The 12,882-nt window shown below is 39.2% G+C and overlaps 1 protein-coding gene across 1 annotated transcript in view; it reads right to left on the bottom strand.

Annotated features, from left to right (window-relative positions):
- Positions 1-12,882, bottom strand: part of LOC140741961 (caspase activity and apoptosis inhibitor 1) — a 61,644-nt gene that overhangs the window by 43,028 nt on the left and 5,734 nt on the right. Inside the window, exons 2-4 of the mRNA XM_073072583.1 lie at positions 11,455-11,643; positions 10,712-10,796; positions 7,602-7,683 (exon numbers count right to left, since the gene is read on the bottom strand). Coding sequence (XP_072928684.1) covers positions 7,602-7,683; positions 10,712-10,796; positions 11,455-11,643 — 356 coding nt within the window. The remainder of the gene's footprint in view (positions 1-7,601; positions 7,684-10,711; positions 10,797-11,454; positions 11,644-12,882) is intronic.

Genomic DNA, 12,882 nt, shown 5'->3' with positions numbered 1-12,882 from the left:
GTACAGATCAAAGGAATTGGGAAATGACTATTGAAAGTTGTTATCCTACAAATAGGTTGTATTTATCAGCTAGTTAACTAATAATCTACTCAATTTAGTTAATAGTTATTATTTCTGTGTCTTTGGGCCACTCCACACCTGATGCAAAATAGCTAAATGCAGCCTTGAGAATAAAATGGGCTATATAGTCAGAATTAGTTAGCAGAGTGCAGAGATTGTGCTTTAATTCTTTTTAAAGATTAAATTGCCTTTTATATTTCTAGCATAAATTCCTATATTCATATTTGCAATATGAAACAGTACATCTCACTCATTCACTTACTATGGATTGAAATTATTTACTAGGACTTACACTTCTGGAATTGCAAATGTGGCCTTTCTGCAAATCCATAACAATGCTCCAAAAATCAAGGGTGCAGCTTATTAACGTAAGTAATTTCACTATTGGCTTCTACTTTTGCAACAGAGAAAGTCATTGGTTTACACAGCTAGAATTCAAACCTGTGCACTATCTAGAATTTCTCTAGTGTGTTTTAATCATTGTGTGTGTTTTAGTGTGTGTTAAAGGAATTCACATCCTTGCATACATGCCCTGTGATGCACATACAGGACTTGTGAAAGATTTGAAGGGTTGAAAGGATTCCTTCATGTCATATGAAAATAGTTTGTGTTATATCTCCTAATATTTTAATGAAGCTGTCACCTTATTGAATCCATGTTATGTTCCCACAGAACACTGTATTCTACCTCTGCACTGGTTAGAATTTCTCCAGTACATAGGTATGCTTAAATCAATGTGTTACAGGGCTTCACTCCATTTTCTTCAAGTCCCGTACATAGAAATACAGGTGGAGTACCCCTTATCTGAAAATTCAAAATCTGAAAGCCTCCAAAATCTTTTTGAGCACTGACAAAAAAAAGGAAAATTCCACAAAGCACTGGGAAGATTTCCAGGTGATGTGCAGGTTTCTGCGCACCCAACAGTTCTGAGCAGCGACCTCACATATGTAATAAACAGAAGTTAATGAAAAATAGAAAAGCACTGCATAAAATGGAAAATGAAAATCTTAATCGTGTATTGAAAAAGTGGATTCGTCAGCGAGGCGAACATACGCTGCTTAACGTTATGCTGATCATGAAACAAGCAAAGATCTATCACGACAAACTGAAAGTTGAAGGAGTTGTGAATATTCAGAAGGCTGGTTGCAGAAATTTAAGAAAAAATCATGGCATTAAATTTTTAAAGTGTCTGCTGATCATGAAACACCAGAGAAATTCATAGATGAGTTTGCCAAGATAGTTGCTGATAAAAATCTAACACCAGGACAAGTCTACAATGCTGTTTGTTTTTATATATTACATAAAACCTAATAAAGTAAAATACAGGGTACTGTAATCACATAATATGGAAGGTGGTGACTGAAAGCCTGCAATTGTTTCTTGTTGTTAAAACAGCTGATCAGTTATTCTCGCGATGCTACTGTGCTGTCTTTGTTACCCTGCACATGTTACATTTTCATTTTATTAATGGAAAATTTTGACCAACTTCTAGAGGTGAGTAGTGTATTGACTGGCTGCTGCACAGCCTGGCATGGAAACACCTTTGCCTTTGAACAGAAAATCCTTCAAAGGGTACTGGATTTGGCTTAGTACCTCACAGGTAAAGCCTTCGTAACCATTGAGCATATCAAATGAAATGCTGTCACAGGAAAGCAGCAACACCACCCAGGCAATTCTCTCTTCTCACTACACCAGCAGCTAGAAGGTACAAGAGTCTCAGGACTCACACAACCAGGTTAAAGAACAGTTACTATCCTCGACCATCAGATTCTTGAATAAAAGGCGCTAACTGCACTCACTTGCCCCATCATTAAGATATTCCCACAACCAATAATCTCACTTTAAGGACTCTTCCTCTTGTTATCTTAAATTATTGTTATTTATTTATATTTGCATTTGCACAGTTTGTCATCTTCTGCTCTCTAGCTGATCTTTCATTGATCCTGTTATTGTTACTATTCTATAGATTTGCTGAGTACACCTGCAGGAAAATAAATGTCAGGGTTATATATGGTGAAATATATGTACTTTGATAATATATTTACTTTAAACCTTGGTATGTAATAATTTTAATGTTAAGTACTATGTGTGATGAGCAAGACAAAGACTGCTTACCAGTTGCACATAAATTCAGTCAGAAATTACAGTGATCCCAAGCCACCTCATCATTTGTTCCAAAATCTGAAACACTTCTGGCCCCAAGCATTCCGGATAGGGGTACTCAACCTGTACCAGCATTTCATTTGCCTTTTCTACATCCATTTCAGTACCTTAGATGTTTTGGGATATTCAGTATTTCTTGGTTTCCACCATTTATGAAGTATTGTATCTTTTAGATTCAACTAGACCGTCATAAGAACTGAAAAGTTCAAATATGAAGCATTTTGTTCCTTCTAAATCTGTTGATGCCAAATTCCATATTTTGGATGAAAACATATATAACAGCAGGGGAATAACTAGTTCCCATTCGTTATGATAGAGTTGTGGTAATTAAGTATCTTGTACCAACATACCTACTGCATTGTAAAAGAATGGATAATAAATACAATTTATACTTTGGTTTTAATAATGTAAGTATAGTACTTGTAATACAGTCCCATTAAATTCAGGATTAAATGCAAAATTATATATATTAATATTGAGAGATTACTTCATAGCAACTTTTGGTCTAAAAAAACTAATTAAATCATGTAATTTGTTATATCTTGGGAAAAGCCATGTGTTTTCAGGTGTCATAATTATAAAAGTTTAAATATACTTTCACCTGATCTTACTGGCTTTCTGTAGCATTATCAAGTATTATTTATATGTGATGGAAAAGTTTCTCTACGTAACATGTGTATCTTCAGATCCAATTAAAATAGTAGAGATACATTTTAGATTATAATTACGAGCAAATCCATTTGGTCAGTGGTATGACCTTCTTTATATCAGCTTTAGTACTGTAAACAACAAAGTCCTATCCATGCCTTGAGTACATCCCTTGTCACGTCATGCAACATTACTACTAAACTGGAAAACCTGTATCAGAACAGATAAACACGGTATTGGTGACTCACTAGCCCAGCAGCTCTGAACTGTATTCAACAAAATACAACCCTTTAACATGGATCTATTTGTATGTTAAAGTCTAGTAGCAGCATAATAAATAGTAATTTCTCTAAATGAATAGATCAGTTCAAAAGACAGTACCTATATAGGCAGTCAAGAATGCTGGCAGAAAATAAATGGGAGATGCCATCTTCTATCACAAGTGCCAAGCAAACAGCCTCTTCCTGACATGCACCTAATCGATTCCAAGTGATTAAAAAGAATAGGTGAGTGTACCAGTATCAATATTTTGGCAGAACTTCTTCTTCTTAAGCCCTTCACTTAAGCCGATAGCAGTTCGTCAGAAACCTCTGTCCTGTGTTAATCTTTCAAGTTTTTCCAGGTGTAGCCCATCTACTTGGTGTATTCTCCCTTTCCCAGGAATGAGGGCTTTGGAACTTTCGTTGGCACTTCTGTAGCACCGGGCTTTTATGGGATAGGGTTCCTAGCTCTATGCCCAACCTTCCTCCTTTTGCAGCCGTGCTTGGGACCATCCATGGCAGTTATTTTGTCAAAACTAGACACATTAATAGCACTGCTGCAATTCAGTAACAACACCAGCAGCCATCAAACACTTAGAACAAAAAGGTCCTCTTCACAGAAGTCTGAACAAACATAATTCATCCTGTATATCCATGGTCAAATGCATAGTGTTGACAAATACTTACTCAACAATAAGCTGCTGCCTGATGTATAGTCTCAACTGTTCTCAGCTAGAGAAGCCATTACAGGCTTGTTCTAAACATGGACAAAAGGCGAGAGTCTTGATATCAAATGACCTTTCATCATAAGGTTGGGAATTGGAATAGCCAATGATTGAGCATCTACAACTCTCCAGATGATAACACAGTCCATGCAAGCCTGCACATGACTTGGACATTATTCTGACTTTGTTGATAACAGTAAGTCACACCTGTGCCAACAAATGGGCAGGCAAGATTACTAACAGAGAACCTCACAAGCTTTCTTTAACATTACTCATTTACCGTAGATTCCGGATTATAAGCCGCTACTTTTTTCCCCACGCTTTGAACACTGCGGCCTTTACTACGGTGCGGCTAATGCATGGTGTTTTTTCATGCCGCCAAAAACATTTTGCCTCGTAACAGTAGACCAATAAAATTGATGAGTAGTTCACAGAGGTCCAATGAAATTGTACGATAAATCAAGCGCACTTTCACAATTAAATTATTGTAAATCAGTCATTTGTACTCACCCTCATCAACATGGAAAACACTCGAAGAAAAGCATTGTGCTGCCTTTATGGCAGTTATTTAGTTTATAATATTTTCGCTTAGTAATTCATTTGTTAGTATTTTCTAGTTAAAGTTAGAAGTGTTTTAAGTATATTTGTTTTCTGTACTACATCCCGGAATGCTATGACGTCACATCCGGTTTCGCCGCGTCTTGTGGGAAAATACCGGTTTGCGATAAACGGAAAACGCTGCAAGCATATGATGCAGCTTTTAAGTTAAAGGCGATCAATAACTTTTCCTGGTAGGCTGCAGTATATATTTTTTTACCAGTCGTTAGGAGATATTGGAATGTTGTTCGTGCACTGTTCAGTAAAAAAGTATACGCAACGTAATTTGTGTGTTACCGATACGTATGTATATTTAAAAGTAGCCGTGTTACAGGCACGGTTCGAAAAAAAGCATTTGCAATATGTATTTGTTTATGTTACCATACGGATTTAATTAAAAGTTAAAAAATCCTCACGTGTAATATCTTTCTGTGTAAATATCTCATATTACAACGTGGGACACCTGCGGCTTAAAATCCGGTGCGGCTTGTACAAGTACAAAATTGATTTTCTTTCTAAAATTAGAGCCTGCGGCTTTTAATCAGGTGCGCTCTGTAGTCCGGAATCTACGGTACATGCACCTTTAACTTGGATGAGCCATAACTATAGTGGCTGCAAGAGCAAGTCAGAAACAAGGTATTTCATTGCAAGTGCCGGACCTCCTGACCTTCCATATCTTTTCACCAACTGCTAGGCACATCAGCAGTGTGCTGGAATACAGTTCACTTGCCTGTATAGGGCTAGCTGTAAAATCGCTCATCAGGACTGACATTATAACAATAAAGCAAACTGCTCAACTGCCATTCTAGCAACCTTTTGAATAATTATCTTACAAAATGGGCTTCCAGCCGGGTACAGGGATCTCGGGCTGGAAACCCAAGAAGAGGTTACAGTCAGACCTCGTTATCCGCAGGTTCCACATGCGCGGATTCAACCAACTGCGGATCGGGAAAAGCCAGAAGTTCTCTCTCCAGCACTCATTGTTTGAGCACGTAGACTTTTTTTCTTGTCATTATTCCCTAAACAATACAGTATAACAACTATTTACATAGCATTTACATTGTATTAGGTAATATAAGTACCTAGAGATGATTTAAAGTACAGGCAGTCCCCGGGTTATGAGTGAGTTCCGTTCCTGAGTCCGTCTTTGAGTCGGATTTGTACATAAGTCAGAACAGGTACATTCGGTATTACTTAGCGTCAGTTAGTCAAACGTTTGTCTTAGTAAATAGTACATATATATTTTACCTTTCTATGCAAATAAAACACTTAAGAAAAGTATGTATTTCAATAATTAAACCACTGTGTTGCTTAGTAATAATTGTAGCATTCATTGGGGGCAGAGCCTTTCACATGCTCCATTATTCTCACTTTATCCTTTAAAATTGTTCCGATTGTTGACTGACCGTAGCCTAACACTTTTCCAAGGACAGATGACATTTCACCTCTTTCTGATCACTATTATTTCCACTTTATTTTCAATGGTGATCGTTTTCCGTCAACGGAACAGAAATACTGCGGGTTCAGCAGCAGCCGCGGGCGGCGGGTCTGAGCTCCGCCTGGTCCCAAAGTCCACCCACACTGAGACAGGTTAAATAATGTCCGGAGCTCTGCCAGGTCCCAAAGTCCACCCACACTGAGACAGGTTAAATAAGGTCCGGAGCTCCACCAGGTCCCAAAGTCCACCCACACTGAGACAGGTTAAATAAGGTACGGAGCTCTGCCGGGTCCTAAAGTCCACCCACACTGAGACAGGTTAAATAAGGTCCGGAGCTCTGCCGGGTTCCAAAGTCCACCCACACTGAGACAGGTTAAATAAGGTCCGGAGCTCTGCCGGGTCCCAAACTCCACCCACACTGAGACAGGTTAAATAAGGTCCGGAGCTCTGCCAGGTCCCAAACTCCACCCATACTGAGACAGGTTAAATAAAGTCCGGAGCTCTGCCAGGTCCCAAAGTCCACCCACACTGAGACAGGTTAAATAAGGTCCGGAGCTCCACCAGGTCCCAAAGTCCACCCACACTGAGACAGGTTAAATAAGGTCCAGAGCTCTGCCGGGTTCTAAAGTCCACCCACACTGAGACAGGTTAAATAAGGTCCAGAGCTCTGCCGGGTTCTAAAGTCCACTCACACTGAGACAGGTTAAATAAGGTCCAGAGCTCCGCTGGGTCCTAAAGTCCACCCACACTGAGACAGGTTAAATAAGGTCCAGAGCTCCGCTGGGTCCTAAAGTCCACCCACACTGAGACAGGTTAAATAAGGTCTGGAGCTCCGCTGGGTCCTAAAGTCCACCCACACTGAGACAGGTTAAATAAGGTCTGGAGCTCCGCCGGGTTCTAAAGTCCACCCACACTGAGACAGGTTAAATAAGGCCCAGAGCTCCGCTGGGTCCTAAAGTCCACCCACACTGAGACAGGTTAAATAAGGTCCGGAGCTCCGTCGGGTTCTAAAGTCCACCCACACTGAGACAGGTTAAATAAGGTCCGAGCTCTGCCGGGTCCCAAACTCCACCCACACTGAGACAGGTTAAATAAGGTCCGGAGCTCCACTGGGTCCTAAAGTCCACCCACACTGAGACAGGTTAAATCAGGTCCGGAGCTCCGCCGGGTTCTAAAGTCCACCCACACTGAGACAGGTTAAACAAGGGACTTGAGCATCTGCATTTTTTGGTATCTGCTGGGGGGGGGCGGGGTCCCAGAACCAATCCCCCGCAATCAGGAGGGCCGACTGCATTAATCAAAATACTGGAAAAGCACTAGTTTCTTTATCGGATAAAATGTTTTCCTCCTGCATAATACTTTGCAGCAGCACCTCAACAACATACTTTCAACCTGCTTAGAAGAGGGAAAGCAACTGATGAGAACATAACTGCTTTGATTCAATACCACATTACCATTCATTCAAAGTGCTGGATATCGATTTGTGCAACTAACTTCACCATTAAGATTACAACAGCCAGTTCTCAGAAACAATCTGTAACAAGTATCAGATGTTTGCCTTGCTAGCTACGCCTGTTTTCTGTACGAGTTAAAGGGCAGTATTTTTAATCATAAAGGACACAAAACAAATATACTTGAATTAATTTTATAGACACGGCTTTTACAGAAACTGGCTGATATTGCAAACTGAAATTTTAAAACTGGACTTACTGGCTCTCTGCTTCCAACTTCTTCTTGGACCTATCGTTCTCAACAGCCTCCTCCTCAGTATCCGATGATCCTAGGTCATCACCTTGTATAAAATTTAATATTTGTATGTATATTACTTGACTTTCTGATGTTTTACTCAGATAAAATTAGACTTAATAGCAAGGTTCATCCTCTATCAAATTTAGTCATTCTTATGCAATAAAGATGACACATAAACAATGCAAGTTTGTCAACAGTATTTTACATATCAACACTTTTAATAAATTTATTTATTAACTTATGACAATTTCCACTACATTACCAAGTAGCTGTATAAGTCATCGTGGTTTCTTAAAAGCTTGATTACCAGCTAGGCAACAATACTTCAAGGATTTTGTATAGTTGACATAAATTTCTCATTGGAGGAAAAAAGATTACATAATGTACTGTAAAGAAAAACAATATTGCCACCTACATACAAGATAATAAAGTATGTACTGCATTTATCAGGTAAAAAGTAGCAAACCAAGATAATGTCACAAAGCAATAGCTTCTTTTACAGTAACATGAAAAAAGTACAATGCAAGAAAACTATGCAAAAGCAGATGGTACAATGAGACCTGACTCAAATTATAGTGAACCATGATCAACAGTCCCATATGCATTCAGTCTCTTGCAGGTTCGTATATTCTAAAGTCATGTAAGACAATCACAGATCTGAAAGGAGCTGAGTTACTGATGCTGGTGCACTTACTTTTATAAATGTGACACTCTGCCTATTTATTGTTAGAATACACCTAAAACAAATTGCAAATAAAAATTTTAGCTCTCCTTCTCCATAGTAGCATTACAGTGCCAACAACTAGGGTTCAATTCTTCCTGCTGTCTGCAAGGTTTGTACGCTCTCCCTGTGACCACATGGGTTCCTTCCAGTGCTCCAGTTCCCTCCCACATTCTAAAAACAAACAGATTGGTAGGCATTAGCAAATTGTGGGCATGTTATGTTGATGCCAGAAGCATAGCGATACTTGGCGGGCTGTCCACAGAAGATATTTGGAACATATGTATTTATTGAGATACAGTACAGAACAGAATTGGCCCTTCAAGCCATGCTGCCCAGCAACCCCCAACATAGCCTTAGCCTGATCACAGAACAATTTACAAAGAAGTAACCTATTAACCAGTAGGTCGACGCATTTCACTGTATGTTTTGATATTTATTTAATTATTTTTTTTTGAAGTGATACAGCTCAGAACAGGCCCTTCTGGTCCAACGAGCTGTGTGTATCACACCTAATTTAACCCTAGTTTAATCACACAATGACTGTAAGAGGAAAGCAGAGCACCCGGAGGAAACCCACGTGGTCATGGGGAGAATGTACAAACTCCTTACAGATGATGCTGGAAATTAACACTGAACACTGATGCCCCGACCTGTAGTAGTGTCGCAACCATGACACTCAATTGATGTTTCAATATGCATGTGACAAGTTAATTTGTAAAACTTAATTATATGTACTTTTTTCATGTCTCTAATACTTTATATATCAATTACTTTAGTACTAAAGTACTAATATCGTTCCATTGCTCAAGAAGGGTCTAGGAAAGAGCAGTCTAGGAAACTATACCGAGCCTGGCTTCAGTTGCTCTGAAGTTAATACTGCAAAATTCTAAGGAACAAGACATACCATCATCACCTGGATAGCAAAGGCCTGATTCAGAATAGTCTCCATAGCTTTGTATTTGGGAAGTAACGCCTGACAAATTGTTTTCAGTTTTTTGAAGACCAACAGGATAGATGAAGGTAGGGGAGTGGATGGTGAACTTCCACAAAGCCTTTGCCAAAGTCCTGCATGGCAAATTAGGTGGCATGGGATGCAGAACTGACTCAATGATAAGCAGAGGATGATGGCTGAAGGTCAATTCTCTGACTAAAGGACTGTGACTAATAGGGTGCCTCAAGGGTCAGCACTGAGACTGCTATAAGTCATTATTTATGTAAATTAATAGGAAATTAAATTATTGACATGCAGCGCAGAGTAAACCCTTCCAGTCCTTTGAACCATGCCACCTAGCAATTCCCTCAATTTAATCTTAGCCTATCATGGGACAATTTACGATGACCAATTATCCTAGCAACTAGTACGTCTTTGGATTGTGGGAAGAAACTGGAGCACCTGGAGAAAACCCATGCAGTCACATGGGGAACGTACAAACTCCTACAGGCTGTGGTGGGAACTGAACCTAGGTTGTCGATACTGTAAAGCGTTGCGCTAACCACTAGGCTACTGTGCCGCCCCATGTACATGGCATGATTAGCAAGCTTATTCATGATAATAAAATTAGTGGGTGTTGTTGATAGTGAAGCAGGTTACAATGAATTGAAAGGAGATCTTGATCAGTTAGGGTCATTGGCAGAGGAGTGGCAAATGGATTTCAATTTAGAAGAACATGAGGAGATGCAGTTTGGATAGTCAAACCAGGGTAGAAATTACACAGTGAATGGCAGGACACTGACACGTACCTAGAACAGAGGGATTTGGGAGTACAAGTGCCTAGATCACTTCAAGCAGTCAAGCAAGTAGACACAGTGGTGAAGAAGGCATTTAGCATATAGGCCTTTATCAGTCAGGGCACTGAGTTTATGAGTAAGGACATCACGGTGCAGTTATACAAGTCGTTGGTGAGACTGCATTTGAAGTTTTGGTCACCCTATTATAGGAAAGATAGTGTCAAACTGGAGAGAAAGCAAATGAGATTTCTGAAGGTGCTTTCGGAACCAGAGGGCCTGAGTTATCAGGAGCGGTTGACCACACTGATCTATTTCCTGGAGCACAGGAAAATGAGGGGTGACCTCACAGAGACATTTGGGTAGCTACATAGAGGGGAGGGGCTTAGAGTGGGTTATGGGCTAAATGTGGGCAACTAGGACTAGCAAGGATAATGCTGAAGAGGCATTTCCATGCTGCCTAACTCTATTACTGGGAAATTAATAGTTCGAACAATATTCTGATTTTTGTGTACACTGATAACTCTTCATTTACAAAACACTTTATCCTTACAGCAACTTATTTTTACTTAAAGTACATTTCATTTTACGACAGCAAATAGAGATTAGCCAACCATCTTACCTTCTATAATTTGGAGCAGCTTCTTATTGGATAAAAGCATCAGTTGCTCCAAGCATAGTGACTTAATTTCTTCTACAGAGCAGCTCTGCTGGAAACAAGGTACAATTACTGGATTGCATTAACCCACTACACTATCATTGTTAATTTATTATGCTAATAAGTTATTAGCATATGATTTGAATCACAAACTAATCTCCTGCGCAAATAAACTGGGCACCTCTAAAATGGAAAAAATTCTAGTTTTACAATTATATTTAAGGGATGTTTTAACCACTTTCAAGCAGCTGGCAGAGATTTAAGGTACCTTTATGAGCAAAGTTTGACTGTTACTGATTTCTAAATGCTATCCAATGCAAATTAACTTTAATTTTTATTCCACAGGAAATCAATTAACAGTAGAAATAATTGTTTCCAGATTAGTTTAATGACTTAATTGCAACTTTTTTCTCTAAATCCACTTTAATTCAGTTCCTTCCAGATACTATCTGACTTTTTAAACATTTACTTGAACTAGATTATCTGCAATATTACAAAGGTAAATCTTAGTTCAAAAACAATTTTTTTTAAAGTTAAGAATTTAAAAGTCAAAAATAATCAGTCAATTAAAACTGAAAACAAACCTATTTTGAGGGGAAAAATCTGTTTTACTCTTATTTACCCATTTATTTACTTAAAAAGCAAAGAATAAAGATGGCATGGAGTATTTCTGAGAATTTTTATCAAATGGTTTCTTGCTACGGTACCTTCAAAATATCTGGGAGCATCTTCTGGAGTTTCTTTTCTCCTATAACTCTGAAACACTGCTCAAGCATTTCTTTTCTGTCAGAGATATAGGAACTGATTGGTTTCAAGCAAATACCAAGGTCAAGGCCTCCATCTTCCAAGTCACTGGGCTCATTGGTTGTTTCCTTTTCTGAAGCAATTCTTCCTGCCTTCAAGAACAAGAGCAATTACAGTACTAAAATACGCAAACATTATTTCTGTCTTATATTAAAAATATTGAATGTTATTGTGTATGAATGCAAGAATGGCATTTTATAATCTAAAAAATGATGCCCACTAATCTCCTATGTGGGACCTTATCAAAGGCTTTCTGAAAGTCCAGGTACACTACATCCACTGGCTCACCCTTGTCCATTTTCATAGTTACATCCTCAAAAAATTCTGGAAAATTAGTCAAATATGATTTCCCCTTCGTAAATCCATGCTGACTCGGACTGATCCTGTTACTGCTAACCAAATGTGCCACTATTTCATCTTTTATAATTGACTCCAGCATCTTCCCCACCACTGATGTCTGGCTAACTGGCCAATAATTCCCTGTTTTCTCTCTCCCTCCTTTCTTAAAAAGTGGGATAACATTAGCTACCCTCCAATCCTCAGGAACTGATCCTGAATCTATAGAACATTGGGAAATGATTACCAATGCATCCACTATTTCTAGAGCCACCTCCTTAAGTACCCTGGGATGCAGACCATCAGGCCCTGGGGATTTATCAGCCTTTGGTCCCATCAGTCTACCCAACACCATTTTCTGCCTAATGTGAATTCCCTTCGGTTCCTCCGTTACCCTAGGTCCTCAGTCTACTATTACATCTGGGAGATTGTCTGTCTTCCCTAGTGAAGATACATCCAAAGTACCTGTTCAACTCGTCTGCCATTTCCTTGTTTCCCATAATAAATTCACCCGTTTCTGCCTTCAAGGGCCCAACTTTGGTCTTAACTAATTTTTTCCTCTTCACATACCGAATAAAGCTTTTACTATCCTCCTTTATATTCTTGGCTAGCTTACCTTTGTACCTCATCTTTTCTCCCTGTATTGCCTTTTTAGTTAACTTCTGTTGCTCTTTAAATGTTTCCCAATCCTTTGGCTTCCTGCTCATCTTTGCTATGTTAAACTTCTTCTCTTTTGTTTTTATACTGTCCTTGACTTCCCTTGTTAGCCAAGGTCGCCCTAGAATCTTTCTTCCTCTTTGGAATGAACTGATCCTGCAACTTCTGTCCTATTTCCAGAAATACCTGCCATTGTTGTTCCACTGTCATCCCTGCTAGGGTATCCTTCCAGTCAACTTTGGCTAGTTCCTCCCTCATGCCTCCATAATCCCCTTTGTTCAAATGTAATACTGACACTTCCGATTTTCCCTTCCCCCTCTCAAATTATAGATTAAAAC

Source organism: Hemitrygon akajei, chromosome 2, assembly GCF_048418815.1.
Source record: "Hemitrygon akajei chromosome 2, sHemAka1.3, whole genome shotgun sequence".
In the NCBI taxonomy this organism is placed as follows: Eukaryota; Metazoa; Chordata; class Chondrichthyes; order Myliobatiformes; family Dasyatidae; genus Hemitrygon; species Hemitrygon akajei.
Note: the sequence above shows the minus strand (reverse complement) of the source record. Positions and strands in the feature narration are given on the sequence as shown.